Here is a 17,958-nt window from a genome sequence, read left to right as displayed (position 1 = left end):
ACCCACATCAGAGCATGAGGTAAAATAGCGGGCCCCACCCAACATGGTTTGAATGAAGTTGGCGGGACTCATGATACCAATGTTGATCATTAATCCTAACAATAGGGGGCAAAACCAATTTGGTTGGGAGAATTTTGTAGGGGATGTGGCAAAACCAATTTTTTAAAGGGGCGGCAAAACTCAATTAACTGAAAAATGACTTTCTAGGAGAAAAGGGTTTCCAATAAAAAATTCTTGGAAAAAAGCGAAAAACATCAGAAAGAAAGGAAGGAGAATTAGATTTCATAGAAGTGGAGGTTTGTGCCCTTCTAGTGGCTTTCCATACTTTTAGGTAGGAGTTCGTAAATCTCCTAGAAAGGAAGGAGACTCTTCTAATGTCATCTCATTTGCATTGAAGCATAATGCATGGTTGTGGACATTGGAAAATTTCACCTTGAAACCATACTCCTTGTAGAAAAAGCCTTCCTCCACTTTCGCATATAAAGTTCAGTTACACATACCTTCAATATTCATATTTGGCTGATTCATAATACCTCAAGCCCCAATAACACCTTATGTTTGAGTAGGAGCTGAAGTTTCACCAAATCAACCATCTAGTTGTCGACGGATTATCGGCTTTCGTCGGTTGAACCATAGTTACCATGTTGGGGAGTTAATTCGAGAAGCAAAATGTGAAACGAAAAATGAGGGGGAAATAGAAGGGGAACGAGAAACAGGGAAGCGATAGGAAATCGTATGAAAAACGCATAGACAAATGTCTTAGAAACGCGTTTAGGAATGATAGTGAAACGTTCAAGGAAATGCATATAAAACACGAGGGAACCACATAGTAATATGTGAGAGAAATGCATCTAGTATGTTTTTATTTTTATTTTAGTTATTCTTTATCTTATTACCTTGGCTATTTGAGATCAAAGTCAACTGTTTCTTAAGCAGCTAGCCTTGCTATTGCGTGAAGCTGTCGCCCTAGCGTCTGCATCTGTTCTTTCTCTAGTGGCAGCAGCGTATCTTTCACTTAATTCTGCTTATTCATATGTTGAATTTGAAAAATTCAGAAATTCATTCCTGGATCTTAGGATTTGTATGCTTCTAACTAATCAGCTTTAACCCTCTTTTCTATTCTCTCTCTTGATTTGGCATAATTTTTTTCTTTTAATTTGTATTTCCATAAGTTTTTGTGTATTTTTATATGTGTTTGTAGAGTTGGAATTTGTTAATTTCAAATTTCTTCAAGCTTTTAAGAACAAATAATGTATTTATAATATTTTTCATAATTTTTACTTAAATTAGATGTATACATTGATGATTTATGTATGTTCTTTATATTTTTTAGCAGAATGTTTACTTATTTCTGTTTTTTATTAATATACATACTAGTGTTTTCCTTTTAAATATGCATTTCACAAGTTTTTGGTGTGATTTCTGCAAAACGTTTCCCACGTGTTTCATATGTATTTCACATACATTTTCTATGTGTTTCTCATACGTTCCTCACGCGTTTCACACTTGTTTCATATAAGTTTCCCATGTGTTGGTAACTTCTTAGATTACGGTAAGTAAAATCCGTTTAGTACTTTTCTTGGTTTTTGGTACAGAAGCTGGGATTGAACCCATGGACTCAGAGTAGTGTCACAGAGCAGAGAGCCCCATCCAACTGAGATATAGCTTGATCCAGTTATTACTAGTGAAATGAATAAATGGCAAGAAAAGGCACCCATGCTGGACCTAATGAATGTACATATGTACCCACATACATGAGCATAAACAGCTATATGAGATGGCATTCTAGGAATTGTATATGTAATCATGCAGCATTATAGGAAGTTTGAGATGGCATTCTTTGTGATGTTTGAACATTACTAAAGCTCAAGATGCTAAAATATCCAATGTGTTAAGACTTATGAGCATGTAGAAAAGGAAAGATTTCACTTTCTTAATAACTCCATACTAATTACAGCATTCGTAGGTAAAATAAGTCATAGGGAAATGTGATACCTTTCTCTCCACCTAAGGAGAGCTTCTAAGAGGGGTACAGGTGTATGGCGAGCCACCATAGCTAATGAATCCAATACTTGCTCATAAGCTGGATCAGATGGTCGAAGGTATTGCCCATCCTGTTCATTTCCAGTTAATTGTAGGAGGAAAAGAGAACTCATCAACAACCATTGTACATTATAAAATCAAAACATCATGTCCCTGAATAATTTTAAGTCGAGTGAATACGGTTCGAAAGTTTAATTAGTAATTGATACATAGGCATGCAAAATTCTGTGGCAACTAAAATGAACTCAGAGTTTTTTAATGCCTGTAAATCCTACAAAAGAATATGAAATCCAACCACGAAAACAAAGGTAAGAAACAGCTCATTGCTTACTTAAGAAATAAAAAACTTAATTATCTTGACATTAAAAAAAATCCACGCTAAATCATGTCAAAGAAACCAAAGCAAAGGAGAAAAGACATATGCAATCATTTTAGCATTGAATTGAAAGCTATATTTTATTGCTAGACTTCAAACTTTTTGCAGTTTTGTACACGGATAAACTGCCATTTTTTATTTTATTGGTAAAAGACAATATGACACCAATTGCGGATGTAATACAGTAGACAGATTGATAAGGCTCGTTCCTCTCGTTTGATTGAAGGATTTAAGATTGGCCAATCAGTTGCAGGAAAAGTATGGAGCAAGGAGTGGATCTGGTCAAGGAAGAAAATCTCGGGGAGGGTGAAGGTTGGTGGGCCACAATTCGCAACAAAGAGGCAAGATGCTACAAGAGGGAGTTGAATAAAAGAAGGACCATAATACTGGTTCACTAATTTCAAACATCAGATAGCGTGTTGGCGATGCGGAAAAATCTGGACTTCTCATGATCGACTATCCCAGAAGCCACCACTGAATCCAAGCATTCCTGGAAGATTGCCGCCAATGGTCCATTCTGGCCCGCCTCCCCTAATCCAAGTATGTAGTGCTGTTTAATGATTTCAATACCCAAAGCCTAACCTTGTGCCTGCTTAGTGGGGGTTTTCTGGAGTCATTCCCCTCCAAACCCTCCTGGATTCAAACCAACAGATTTGGGAAAAATGGCTTCTCGTTGGACGGGGACTCTCCACATCCTCGAGACCTGGCTCTCTAGTACGAGTGGATTAGCGGCTAGCTTGAAGCCTTTGAGGTAATCATTATGTCCCCAACTCGGAAATATTGCTTCTGTTACGGAAGAGCAAGCCCCAAGGCAATTGTCGCCCGAAAGGAGTTTTTCGGGTCATAACCCCCTCGTTTTGCTGATTCTGATTACTACCCCCATCTTTCTGCCTCCATCGATTTCTCATCGGCTTTTCTATCTTTGGCGCTTCTGCCGGATGTGCCACCTTTGTCCCAGCAAGAGGCCCCACAACAGCTCAGAATCTGCTGACCGGGACCACGGAGATAACTGTTGGCATAGCTCCGGGCAGGTTTCAATTTTTGAAATGTTTGGCCTAAATTGTTCGTCTATGCAAACACGTGATGCTGATCCCAGGTTGTCAGGTGCATTGGAAAGCAACATGTCGACCCCCTATACAGAGGAAGCAATGTTATATGAGGCTCCAGCGGATGGGTTGGTGGACATGGTCCTCCAAAATTTTAATAGTGTGGCTCGTCCTATAATGAGGAATAGATTTTCTGAGGGGACCAATAGTGGGCTTTTCGAGGCAGCTGTAAACAAGTGCTCTTCTTTATGCCATGTAATAGTGTGGCTCGTCCTTCAATAGGGATTAGCTCTTATGAGGGGACCGACAGTGGGCTTTTTGAGGCTGCTGCAGCCCAGGGCCCTTCTTTATGTGCAGACGAGTATGGGTCGGTTTCAACCCAAAATCACGTGAGGCTTGTCGTGGGCCTGGCTGTTCATGGGCCCGTCTCTTCAAGGCACATAGGCCTAACTCTCAATAGATGCTCTAAGGCTCAAGATAAGTCGTATGGCTCAAAAAATCTCTTCGATGAGCGGCTAGTTATGACAAGGGGACAAAACCAGGTCCTATAACTGGCCTCAGGTTCCTCTGTTAACACCTTCTAACCTCGTCACTGTGCTGAGCAACTTGGCTGACCCGATATCCTCCATGACACATTGTCCTTCTGATAATCAATTATCTATGCCTACAACCCCTTTAGCTTGTAAGACGGTGGTGGATGACTCTGCGTAGCTAGGAATATCTTGGACATTTTGAAATATCTCGATTTTATCACGACATTTTGATAAATGACAAAACCCTAAAATAATCTCGAGATTTTAAAAATACTACGATATTTTGTTTCTATCATTTCTTATGAAAAATATCATGAAATTATTGAGATAATTTTATGATATTTTTTAGTATTCTTTCCTTAAATTATATATTTTAAAATATTTTATTTTTTTCAAGTTTTTTCCCAATATAAACCTGAAAGTAACCAAAAAAAAATTAAGATCTCCCAAGATATACGCTACACGAGAAATTCCCAAGGCAAATATTTGTGACTATGATGTTGCCTCCCAAACCACAAGAGTTTGAGCGGGACTCGGCACATATCTCATCTTTGCCTTGGTTGGGGGTTGAAGAAGATAACCCCTCCATGAAGCAAGGGATGCAATTTCAGCAAGTACACGCTCTAGGCTATGTTGATGCAATTCGGGATCGTTTCCATTCTCGGTTTCTATGCAAAACAGTGGGTTACCCCCCCAACCCCCCAACGTCGGAATGGAGTTAACTGTGATGCAGACCCTTGAAGGCTGAGTTTGGCCAGAAGTAGGCAAGCAGAGAACCTAATTTTGAGCCAAGTCATAGAGTGTGGTGCAGATGATGCAGTCCAGGACAGACAAAAGATATCTAAGAGGAAATTTGGGGTTTCGAACGAGATGTCGGGGACTTTTCCCTACAGCTCATTCTCATTGCGCCTGTAGAGGAAGATTGTCGCCCAATTGACTAGCGAGAATCAGAGGGCGATCTGAATGAGCTGGTTGATAATCACATAATGGTAACTAGTAAGGTGTTGGGACTATCGTTTAAAGGGCTGGAAGATGATCTGAGAAGGTTTTTATAAGAGTTGAACTAAGGGACAAGCATATGTGAGGCCCGTCGGAGGAAAGTAGATCGGAATACTCTAGAAGACTTGGAAATGATCCATCTCCAATCGACAGTTGAATATGATAAGTGTTTGACTAGAGGAAGAGGAAGAATCAGAGGATAATGATCCGTCTCCAATCGACAGTTGAATACGATGAGTCTTCCATTAGAGGAAGAGGAAGAATCGGAGGAAACAAAAGTAAAAGGGGGTAATATGCAGTTGTTGGCTTTCTCATTAAGATCCTCAGCCGGAATATACGAGGGCTGGGCTCATTAAAAAAGGGCTCATGTAAAACAGGTGCAGAAGAAGTACAAACGTGATCTAATTTGTGTGGGATAGCTTGGTTCTTGCTATCATTGATCAGTTCAGAAAGAGATTCTCTGTGTCGGCTGTGGTTTAAACTTCAAAAGATTGCTGAAAATTCAATGTGGACCATCATGGGTGTTAAAGTTCTTAACCAGGTGGCGAACCGGAGTTATTTGTGGGAAGAACTAGATATTGTTAAAAACAAGCGGTTGTATTCATGGTGGCGGTGCATAGGAGGAGATTTTAATGTTACCAGATATATTGAGATTGAAGACTCTTCTTTGAGAAAGAGATTTCATAAGCTTCAAGTTGATCAATGGGAATAGGCTTGTGGGCACCAGGAGTACACCTAGCATGGCGGCTATTTCGAACTTCATAAACAGGAATGAGCTCATCGATCTTCCCGAGTGGGAATCAATACACCTGGACTAGGAACTTAAGTCAAAAGCTCTGTTATGTGAAGAACAAGCTTAAGGAGTGGAATTGGGATAGCTTTCAGAATTCAGATGAAATAAAGCCTTGGTTGCTCCTATGTATTAAGGAGATTAATCGAGCAGAAGAAGCTGGTATGGCTAGCCCAGAGGAAATCAGATAGGTGCCCTTCCTTACCCATCATTACAGGGAGGAAAAAAATTGCTTTATAGAGGTCCTTCGTACTCACTATGTTTTTTTTTTTTTAATGGCAATTGTACTCACTATGTCTTACCACAAGTATACAGAATGTGCCTAAGCCAGATCTGGGGACTGACCAAGTTTTGTGATAAAAATGGATTAGTGTACCATATCGAATCCGCTGTGTAAACTAAGTCAAAGTCTGAATTCAAGCAACATACAAGAGTCACTTATTTAGCACTTAATCAAGTTCTGACTTCAGGGATCTATGGTTCACCAACTGGACTCTTTTTCTCATTTTATGTGTTTGGGAATAATGTACCAACTACCAACCACAAGTTACGAAATATACGAGAAATTCAAAACTGACTAGTATCAGCCTTACTCTAGGGTTTCTAAATTTCAAATAATTTCTCCGCAGTTGTTTGAATTCGTCGTCCTCTCACAAAATCTTGCTAAACCCATCTCTAGATTCCTAAACCACACTTGCCTCTACGAGGGCTTCAAGTTAACAAATTCTACTGTTTGGATCCCTAATCACACCGTAGCTACTGTGAATTGCACAATAAGACAAAAAGCTTAGCATCATCACTGTTAAAATCTACATACATAAAAATAACAAGTAGGAGATTTTTGTACCTGGGCTTGAGCGGTTTCAATCCTTCGTCTAGCAAGGGGAAGAAAACGTTGGAGCAATGCATCAACGATCAGCTTCGCAGCGCTACCTGCCCTCATCTTGCCCTAATTTTCACTAAACCCTAATTGAATCCTTCAGAAAGCAAAAGGGCATGCTTTCTGCAACTCAAAATCACAGAAACATAGTGTTTTTTATTTTTATTATTTTAATGAAAAGGAAAATCCATTTCTCAAAGAGATGAGATGGAAGAGAAATGGGATCTCAACGAGGCTGTGAAGAAGGAAAATAAAAAAGATGAGGGGAAGAACAAGAGGGAAATTATGTATTCTTAGGTTTGATAAATTCGCCCCCATAGAAGTCCCCGTTCGCCCACATATTACCTGGCGAATTTATCAGCGCCCAGGAGAAATTGAAAATGAGGGCACGAGCAAGATGGAAATGATATACTCGTACCTTTATCTACCTCTATACACTCCCTCTTGTAGTGTAAAAAAGGGGTCATAAATATATCAGAGAGGGGGTGGCCGGGGAAGAAAAGGGGACGAATATATCACTCCCTGAGATGGCTGTATTTGGGAGGAAAAGGTGTAGTAATTTTAAAAGAATGTAAAAAATATCAACCCTAGTTTTTTTATCGAGGCGCCCCCGCTTTCTGTAGTTGTGCATTTCATACTTTTTTTTTTTTTTACCAAAAAAAAATGGTTGAGATAAATTTGCACCCCCTGTAGGATAATCCGCCCCCATGTAACGTTAATTGACGTGACAGACTTTAATGTTTTTTTACGTTATAGTTATAGTGGTGCGAATTATCCTATAGGGGGTGCAAATATATCATCTCCGTTTTTTTTCTGAATTTCACACAATTGATCAATTTCAAAGTAGATTCAGTAATGTTAGATTTGGTGTCACGCCCCGACCCCACTGTGTAAATAATGTCCGGTTCTGGGTCATCTACCCTCTCCGGTTTTGTTTTCCAGCAGCACTAACCGTGTCCGACCAACTCCGTGGGGCCCGCCCCTTGGAGATGCTGAAAACGCGCCTATATAGAGAAATGAGAAATTCACATATATAGCCCAATAACTTTTCCTTCATTTTCGATGTGGGATCTTTCAATCCACCCCCCTCAGGACCCAGCGTCCTCACTGGCACACCGTACTGGATGGAAGGTCCCGCCTTGATACCATTATGTCACGCCCCGATCCCACTGTGTAGATATTGTCCGGTTATGGGTCATCTACCCTCCCTGGTTTTATTTTCCAGCAGCACTAACCGTGCCCGACCCACTCCGTGGGGCTTGCCCCTTGGAGATGCTGAAAACGCGTCTACATAGGGAGAGGAGAAATTCACATATATAGCCCAATAACTTTTCCTCCATTTCCGATGTGGGATCTTTAATTTGGGAATTCTTTTTAAAAATAAAAAAATAAAAAAAATAGAAGTTTTAGTGATTGGGTAAAAATCTCCAAGTCCAACCTTATCTTGATGAAGCGTTTCAAATGAGAGATTATCTAGAGCTTGAAGAGATTAATCCCATGACTAGTGTTAAGAAATGAGGAAAACTTTCACTTTTCGATATGTTTGGATGCCCATGATTTCAAAAATTGAAGGAGGCTGTTGGTACCTTACCAATACGCCAAAATGCATCAGAGCTAATGGAACATGTTAGGCAAGATCCGTTAAACTTGTCTCATGCAGGCAGGGTCCCACATTGTCCATACCTAGTAGGCCCCCACTCAAGAGCGGTAGTCTACTCTATGAGAGCTTTCTCTGGCCTTTTTTCTAAGTAGCCATTTTCCTAGGTCACCCCTTTCGCCGTGGCCCACTCTTTGGCAACTACACTCTAGCTTTAATTTTTTATGTAAGTAGCCCTTCCCAAGTAGTCTTCTCCAAAGGTCACCCCTTACATGACTCGAACACAGAATGTAGAGGCTGCTACGATACTAAATGTTAGGTACGATACCAATACACCAAAACAGCCTTGTTAGGCACACCATGCTTATCAAGAAATCTCCTAGATGGAGAGGAAGCCACCGATCTGCCAGTAGACATGTTTGTACTTCTAGCGTAAGCTGTTTCAATAACTTTTCATTGATAAAAATCTTTATCAACCGCACACCTTCACCCTTATCATTAGCACCCAACACCAACACGATGAAGACATATTAAACTAAAGGGATCAATGTAAGGGTCCGATCAAAGAAAATGCACCAAATATTGTATCTTCATTTTTATGATCTTGCAATGCGCTTGTGTGAACGTAAAGAGGAGAGGTACTCAAGTCCCCTTGGTAGGCTAGCTAATATCAAATTCCTGCAAAGGTCGGTCTGTCCATGAAAGGTACATGAACAAGAAATAATATTTTTCCATGGTGGAAATCATGCCAAGCTTTTTCTATCAACTGTTTATATGCAGTTCCAGTAACGCAAGAAGTTTCAACTACACAAGATAGCCAAATCAAAGATTCTGATTAGGCGACAAAAAAACAAAACAAGTAATACACTTGAAAAGTCCAGATTATACAAGATAACACTTAGAAAAAAATTGGCAGTTTTTCAAAAGAAAAAGTTGTCAGGTGCTTCAGGTACTTTCTCAAAGGTAGAATTCATGGATGAAAATTAAGGAGAAACTTTCCAATAACAAAACGATTCAAAGTTTGACCTAATTGGAACTTACCCAAGTCAACTGTTAGGCAAGGCTCTGTATATTGATCCAAATTTCATTTTTCGAAGTTGGTGGAGATTTTGTTTAAAAGAAAGAAAACAACAGAATAGAATCGCCAAAGAGATTAGATTGCAACACAGGCATAAAAAGATTTCCATGTAGAATATAAAGGGGTTGGTGATGCAGGGGAAATGCGCGGAAGCCTAGTATCACGTGCAAGGTGGGACTCAGAGGCTAAGTTGATACAACGGCTCCGAAAACCGAGCTCTGGAATGATAGCTACAGTGTTGAAATATATTCAAGATAGCCTGTGAGTGACAGCCAACTGGTAGCAAGGAGTTCATCTTCCAATGACCAAGTTCAATGGGGAAAATTCAAATAGCACCACTACAAATGAAATAAAAGCATAAAACTTGAAAAGAGAACTGATAAGAAAATTCGAGTTAATAGATCAGAAAGGAGTTCACCTGTACTAATTATCACAACTAGTACTCCCCCTCTGTCTCTTTGAGCATTCATGGCTCAACAGTGAATGGTTTGGATCTTTGAAGAAGGTGGACATCATAAAAAGTATTGTAAAAAAAAACTGACTTTATGCCGACCTGATTTGAAGATCCAAACTGTTCATTTGTTGGGCCCCAACGTAAATAGACCTTGCCCATAAAATCAACTCCATAGGATGATCCAAACCCTCCGATTAGCCTCTACAAATAGGAGAGTTAGGATCATCGTATGGATATGACTTTCAGGAAAGGCCTATTTACATTGGGCCCATCAAATGAACAGTTTGGATGCTAGAAGAAGGGTTGCAATGAATTTTCTAATAAATATGTGTCATATGGAGTATATACGGAGTTGCACTTATTTTTATAAAGTGGAGTCCACCTTGTTCAAAGATCTAAACTATTCACACCCCAATCTAAATACATCATACCATGAAAATCATTTCCATTGGATGATCCTAACTCTTCGATTTATAAAGATTTCTATATGGTGTACTTTATCTATAGATTAAAGGGTTAGGATCGTCTAATGGAGCTGATTCTTGGGGCACAATCTAGTAATATTAAGGTCCAACAATTAAATGGTTTGGATCTTTGAAAAAGGAGAAGCTTCATTGTATTTTTTGAAATATATGCTCACCATGCAATAAACACTGAGGCCACCTCATTTACATGCATACATCATACAAGGCAAGTGGTTTATAGAAATGCATAGTAAGTATATTAAACAGAAATGCATAATAAGTGAAATGTTAAACCATAAGTGGTTTATAGAGATGTGTGGAGCCGAATCCTAGGGAGATTCAAGGTGTCATGGGTTTTACCCCTAGGGCTGGTTGTCTGATCTTCTTGATAACTGGTATTTTGTGCCTTGGCCTAGAAAAAGGGACGATTTTTTGGAGCTTAGTGTTGCAGACCACTACATGGGTCCTTTGGAATGAGATGAACACTCAAATATTTAAAAACACTGCCAAAGGCCGGTATTTTACTTAATGAAGGTTAGTTCGATTATTATCTTCTGGGTAAGAATTTTACCTTGCTTTAAGTTCTCTAACACAAATCTCAGATGGTATTGGAAGCGTAGGGTTGAGATTATCTCCCCTAGATGGACCCCTCTAGATTCCATTTCATTTGGTCTAATTTATGTGGAAATTGTAGTTTAAAAGAAATCATTGTTTCTGCGGTATTTCGCTCAATTTGTTCCCTGCTATATCATTAAATATAGGGCGCTGATATTTCCTCCTCCCCCCCCCCGGGACGGCTGGCTAACGTTTTCCCACCATTTGACCTCTCTCTCTCTCTCTCTCTCTCGCCACACACACAACAGGAACAGTTGGTGGGCCCAACAGCAACCGTTGGTGGAATGGTGGGCCCATCTTTGAACAACGTAGGCCCCGCCCATACCACATCATAGGATAATCCAAACCGTCTATTTGATGGGCTATAAACATAAATAGGTTGCGTCCCAAAATATTATTTCCATAGGCCCTCCGATCTAAATAGAAACTACGTCTTATGCAACCTCTATAGATTGTAGGGTTGTGATCATCCTACGGAAATGATTTTTGGGGCACAACCTATTTACATTGTGGCCCATCAAATGGACGGCTCGGATCATCCTTTGGTCTGGACAGTTTACTTCATTTTCAAAAATATGGGTGGGGCCTAAATTGGTACGAACCACCATAGGATGATCCAAACCATGGACGGCTTGGATCATTCTATGTTGTGGACGGTACGCTTCAATTTGAAAAATATCGGTGGGGCCTACGATTGGGCCTTAATGTTAGTGTAGGACCAACTCCATAGGATTATCCAAACCATGGACGGCTTGGATCATCCTATGTTGTGGACGGGCCTTAATGGTACTGTACGACCACAGGATGATCCAAACCATTCATTTGATGGGCCAACCCTTTTGGGGGCACAACCCATTTACGTTATGGCCCATCAAATGGACGGCTCAGATCATCCTATGGTCTAGACGGTACACTTCATTTTCAAAAATATGGGTGGGGCCTACATTGGGCCTTAATGTTACTGTACGAACCACACCATAGGATGATCCAAACCATGGACGGCTTGGATCATCCTATGTTGTGGACGGTACGCTTCAATTTGAAAAAATATCGGTGGGGCCCACGATTGGGCCTTAACGTTACTGTACGACCAACTCCATAGGATTATCCTAACCATAGACGGCTTGGATCGTCCTATGTTGTGAACGGGCCTTAATGTTACTTTACGACCAACTCCATAGAATGATCCAAACCATTCATTTGATGGGCCACAATGTAAATAGGTTGTGCCTCAAAAATCATTTCCGTAGGATGATCACAACCCTACAATCTATAGAGGTTGCATAAGATGTAGTTTCTATTTAGATCGGAGGGCTAGGATCAGCCTATGGAAATGATATTTTGGGATGCAACCTTTTACGTTTATGGCCCATCAAATGGACGGTTTGGATTATCCTATGGTGTGGTATGGGCGGGGCCTACGTTAGTCAAAGATGGGCCCACACGGTTTCTGTTGGGCCCACCAACTGTTCCTGTTGTGTGTGGAGAGAGAGAGAGAGAGGGAGAGAGACCGGTCAAATGATGGGAAAGTGACATTTAGGTTAGATCCTAACGTTTAACGTTAGGAAGCCGTCAAGGAGTGCCGGGGGGGTTTGATATCAGCGCCCTAAATATACTGGCCCTAAATATACTGCTTATATTTCTGTTTTTTAAATTTATTTGTTTGACAGTAGATTCCATTTCATGTGTTAGAGTCATTCGTCAAAATTTCTTGGTTATTTTATCTATTTTCTATGATGCATGGGGTACTTTGATAATGCAATATGGTATTTTGGTTACGTCAATGATAAATTCGCACCCGCTTTAGGATAATTCACACCACTTTAATGTGAATTGACGTAAAAAAAACGTTAAAATCTGCCACATACGCTCCTTTCAAGTGGTGTGAATTATCCTAGAGGGGTGCCAATTTATCATCGCTCTTTTGGTTATTTTTCATGAGTTAATGACTTTTTGACCATTTTCTGTGCGATAGGGACATCTTATTCACTTTTTCTGTGGTAGAGTTGCCCCAGTTGCAGTGAATGGCATGGAACTAAAGGGGCAATTTTGGTTTGGGCTCTTGCAAGGGCACCCTTCACTTTATTATTCCTCAAAATAGATTTTCATAAAAATGTTGATCAACATTAACCAAATAATAAATTTGAAATTGCAAAAAATTTAAACGATCTGATTCAAACAGCATAAAAAGTTTTCAGGAAAAATCCGTAAAAGACTTTTTGTACATCCAAACATAGCCTTAAGGTTGAGGATCAACCAATTGGTGTGTTTTATGGGCTTTGTTTCGATGGTTATGAATCTTATGATCAATCAATTGACAGGGTTTTTCCATTATAGGCCAACATCCATGATGAATTGACCAGATATGATGAGGTGACAACGTGTGAATGCGTGCGATCCCGACCATTCACTTGGTGAACCTTGTTACGTGAGAAGAAAAACAAAGGAAGAACACTCTCATGATTCAAAAGTAAAAATGATGAAACATCACTAGAAACCAACATTTGTTACTACATATAGAAAGACCTTAATATCATAGATGAAACATCACTAGAAATCAACATTTGTTACTACTTATAGAAAGACCTTAACATGACAGCTCTGAAGGTAGGAAACTATAGATAACAATGTCCCTAGTCTTTCCCTTAACAGTGAAATAATTCCTCAAGAGGCCCTCTTTGGTGAACCCTGCCTTCTCTAGCACCCTTTGAGACCCCTTGTTCTCTGCAAAAACTAACCCTTCAATTCTTTCTAAATTTGGCAAGTCTCTAAATATAGAGGCAAGAGCCATCGTAACGGCGGATGTGGTAATCCCTCGCCCCCAGTACATGGAGGAAAGCGCGTACCCAATCTCACCCCTACATCTGTCTTTCTCCGTCCCCGGAGAAACGTAAATGGATCCGATCGGCCGGTTTTCCAAACATATGGCCCTGAACCAGGGGTGTGGGATGACCACCTCTTTAAGGTATTTGAGAGCCTCTTCTCTACAAGTAAAGGTGTCCCATCTACAAAACTGGGTCACTTGATCATTACCCGCCCATGCCATAAAATGATCGACGTCGGATTGCTCGAATTGCCGGAGAGAGATCCCCGGCAATGCCTTCTCATCCTTTGCTTCTTCCATTTCACTTGCTACGTACTTTACGTTGAGGGGTGAGTCAATGTTATATAGTAGTAATTGCACTCAAATAAGTGGATGAGAAGTATTTTATGGGTCAAATGCCATATAAGTATAATAATGAAATAAAGTTTCTAAACTATTACATTAACATGAACGAAATAAAGTTTCTAAAATATTACATTAACATGCCATGTAAGAATTTATGACATCACTACATGACATCCCTACATGACATCCCCTTTGGCTAAAACAATAAACAATTGCATTTCCCACCCCGACAAGGACTTACTCAAACATGTTAGAAGAAAATTAATATTCAAACTTGTTAGAAGAACAATAATAAATAATAGAAAAAAAGAAGAGAACTAAGTATTTCATATACACAAGTAATTATAATAATTTAATGGTCACTTGTAGTATAAAACTATTAAGTTTTTTATAATATCAATTAAGAGCTAAAAAATATATCGTTTGTTAGTCACAGGTCAAAATTTGTTGATTATTTTATCTATTTTCTATGATGCATGGGGTACTTTGATAATGCAATATGGTATTTTGGTTAATGTAATGATAAATTCGCACCACCTGTAGGATAATTCGCACCCTTTAACGTGAATTGATGTCAAAAAGCGTTAAAGTCTGCCAAATACCCTCCTTTAAAGGGGTGCGAATTATCCTACAGGGGTGCACACCAATTTATCATCGCTCTTTTGATTATTTTTCATGAGTTAAATGACTTTTTGACCATTTTCTGTGCCATAGGGATATCTTATTCACTTTGTCTGTGGTAGAGTTGCCCCAGTTGCAGTGAATGGCATGGATCTAACGGGGCAATCTTGTTTTGGGCTCTTGCAAGGGCACCCTTCACTTTATTATTCCTCAAAATAAATTTTCGTAAAAATGTTGATCAACATCAACCAAATAATAAATTTAAAATTACAAAATCCATAATCTTGAATCAGCATAAAAAAATTTCAAGAAAAACCCGTAAAAAGCTTTTTGTACATCCAAACATAGCCTTAAGGTTGAGGATCAACCAATTGGTGTGTTTTATGGGCTTTGTTTTGATGGTTATGAATCTTATGATCCGTTGGAAAATTGCCTTCTTTCTCACCCACCGTAGCTTGCTTGGGTGGGAAGGCAAGAGGCAAAAAGGAAAGCTACTTTTTTAGGTTTTGAGGAAAACCTAAATACCAAAAGAGAGTGGGTTTTCTCTTGTGGGAAGAAAGGCAAGAGTAGAGAGGTGTGTCGGTTGGCTCTTAGTGAGAGTGAGAAAAAGAGAGAGAAAGGGAGAGAGCGAAGGGGAGAAGAGGATTTTCTTCTCGGGGTTTTCTCCTGGGTTCTTTTTCAGGTTTATCTCTCGGGTTATCTCTTGTGTACGGTCTTGGGGTTGAGAAGCAAGGAAAGGGTTGCGGGTTTGTTGGTTTGGGTTTAATCCATTGTAATCCTTGTATATTGTTTTTCTCATATATAGTGAAAGATCGTGTTTCTCGCCCGTGGAGTAGGCTTTGCTGAACCACGTAAAATATCGGAGTTCATCTTGTGGCTTGTTTATTTTACTTTTCCGTTTAACTTTTGAACGATTGGGTCGGATTGACCGGCAGATTTGCTCAACATGATCAATCAATTGACAGGGTTTTTCCATTATAGGCCAACATCCATGATGATTTGACCAGATATGAGGTGACAACGTGTGTATGCATGCGATCCCGACCATTCACTTGGTGAACCTTGTTACGTGAGAAGAAGAACACTCTCATGAGTCAAAAGTAAAAATGATGAAACATCACTAGAAACTAGAAAATAACATTTGTTACTACATATAGAAAGACCTTAACATCATAGATGAAACATCACTAGAAACCAACATTTGTTACTACTTATAGAAAGACCTTAACATGACAGCTCTGAAGGTAGGAAACTATAGATAACAATGTCCCTAGTCTTTCCCTTAACAGTGAAATAATTCCTCAAGAGGCCCTCCTTGGTGAACCCTGCCTTCTCTAGCACCCTTTGAGACCCCTTGTTCTCTGCAAAAACTAACCCTTCAATTCTTTTTAAATTTGGCAAGTCTCTAAATATAGAGGCAACAGCCGTCGTAACGGCGGATGTGGCAATCCCTCGCCCCCAGTACATGGAGGAAAGCGCGTACCCAATCTCACCCCTACATCTGTCTTTCTCCGTCCCCGGAGAAACGTAAATGGACCCGATCGGCCGGTTTTCCAAACATATGGCCCTGAACCAGGGGTGTGGGATGACCACCTCTTTAAGGTATTTGAGAGCCTCTTCTCTACAAGTAAAGGTGTCCCATCTACAAAACTGGGTCACTTGATCATTACCCGCCCATGCCATAAAATGATCGACGTCGGATTGCTCGAATTGCCGGAGAGAGATCCCCGGCAATGCCTTCTCATCTTTTGCTTCTCCCATTTCACTTGCTACGTACTTTACGTTGAGGGGTGAGTCAATGTTATATGGTAGTAATTGCACTCAAATATGTGGATGAGAAGTATTTTATGGGTCAAATTTGGTAGTCCATTAAGGTGGCTGAGAAATAGAGCTATTCTGTAATACACGGCTCTACCATAAGAAAAACCCTATTTCTTAAATGGGGCGTCTTTATAAAAAAGCTAGGCTTAAAGTTTTTAAAGTTTGTAGGGTACTATTACCAAAACTAAGCTAAGTTTTTTTTTTTTTTTTTTTGAAAACTTGTGTGGGTGTCATTATCAAATAGCTGGGAGGTAATTGGAAGAAAGAGATCAGTTGAAAATGCATTGGCATGGACGTCTTGCATAATGGAGAAATCTTTGAAAATTTTCTCAATTTGTAGGGGAGTGAATTGTTAGGGTGCAACCATAAAAGCACTCTTGCAGAAACAAACCAATAGGGGCACCCTTCATTTTATCAATCCTCATCTCTTAATTATTTAAATTGGAATATGGCTTTTTAGTAAAACGAATTTCGTGAGAGTGAGAGATCTTAGGATATATTCGTGCACCCAGCTTTTACAAAGATATAAGTTGGTTTCTTCCCTAAAAATCCATTAGAAAGGAATTCCCATTGGTTATTAGAATACTACATAGAGAGAGGTCTCTTGTGACGACATGAAATAAAGTATATAATTGTACGTGTTGGACGAACAACATGTATAGATTCTTTAAAAAGGGGATTTTACATTAGATGATCTTCTCATCTTCTTCGGTTGGGTATTTCAACAAAAGCTGGTTTTGGTTTTCATTACTTCTCTTTAACCCCTCTCTTTTTCTTTCCAAGGTTGCCAGAGCGGGAATCGAAGGCTCCCAGGGAAGAATCCTGCTTCCTTGTTCCTTTCCGATTTCGAGTGGCGTCATGCCAAATAAGTTTATTTGAAGGGCCTTGATTCTATGCAAGTAAAGCACACAAGCAGCCGTTCCATCTTCATACTTCATAGGGTGTGATCTTTAGTTCTCCCAACAAATGCACTCACTGCTCAATTTTATATGGTGAGTTAATATTGATGGGGTATTGGGAAAGGAAAGAAAAGTAAAATGGCATCATTTTCTTTGTTTTTTTTCTTTTTTTCTAGGGACATTGGTTATCATGCACTGTTCATTCTGCCTTCCTTGTCTAAAAGGAATTTTCCAAATCATAGGTTTTCTAAATTATTAATTTTGAGACAAATAATCAGTTTTGGTTTCGAAATCCGAACCTAATGAGGGCTTAAATTAGGGCTGCAACTTGAGCCGGGTAAAACCCGACCCGCATCGACCCGACCCGAAAATAGCCTGGGTCGGGTTGATGTTTCTTGGGTCTTGGGTCGAGCCGGGTTTAGATTAAAAAAGCCCGCATGAATCTCGGGTCGAGCCGGGTTTGAAGGGGCCCGACCCGACCCGACCCGAGATACTTTAAGTTTTATAATACGTAAAAGCAAAAAACGTAAAAGCAAAAACAGGGACTCTTTCCAAAAACGTATTATACTTAAA

General features: G+C 39.7%; 3 protein-coding genes across 5 annotated transcripts in view; all 3 read right to left on the bottom strand.

The window, feature by feature from the left end:
* Window positions 1-7,060, bottom strand: part of LOC143862083 (ARM repeat superfamily protein) — a 32,623-nt gene extending 25,563 nt beyond the window's left edge. For all 3 annotated transcript variants that reach the window (XM_077373080.1, XM_077373081.1, XM_077373082.1), the window contains exons 1-2: window positions 6,635-7,060; window positions 1,996-2,114 (exon numbers count right to left, since the gene is read on the bottom strand). In XM_077373080.1, the coding sequence (XP_077229195.1) occupies window positions 1,996-2,114; window positions 6,635-6,730 (215 nt within the window). In that variant the 5' untranslated portion in view covers window positions 6,731-7,060. The remainder of the gene's footprint in view (window positions 1-1,995; window positions 2,115-6,634) is intronic.
* Window positions 7,061-13,462: 6,402 nt separating this feature from the next.
* On the bottom strand, window positions 13,463-13,999 carry LOC143861663 (uncharacterized). The gene has a single exon (XM_077372548.1). The coding sequence runs from the start codon at window positions 13,997-13,999 to the stop codon at window positions 13,463-13,465; it is 537 nt and encodes a 178-aa protein (XP_077228663.1).
* A 1,862-nt stretch (window positions 14,000-15,861) lies between these two features.
* On the bottom strand, window positions 15,862-16,426 carry LOC143861662 (uncharacterized). Its single transcript, XM_077372547.1, has one exon. The coding sequence runs from the start codon at window positions 16,424-16,426 to the stop codon at window positions 15,890-15,892; it is 537 nt and encodes a 178-aa protein (XP_077228662.1). The 3' UTR covers window positions 15,862-15,889.
* Window positions 16,427-17,958: the final 1,532 nt, after the last annotated feature.

Source organism: Tasmannia lanceolata, unplaced genomic scaffold (genome assembly GCF_043159265.1).
Source record: "Tasmannia lanceolata isolate RefF3 unplaced genomic scaffold, GAP_Taslan_0.1 ptg000037l, whole genome shotgun sequence".
Taxonomy (NCBI): Eukaryota; Viridiplantae; Streptophyta; class Magnoliopsida; order Canellales; family Winteraceae; genus Tasmannia; species Tasmannia lanceolata.
Note: the sequence above shows the minus strand (reverse complement) of the source record. Positions and strands in the feature narration are given on the sequence as shown.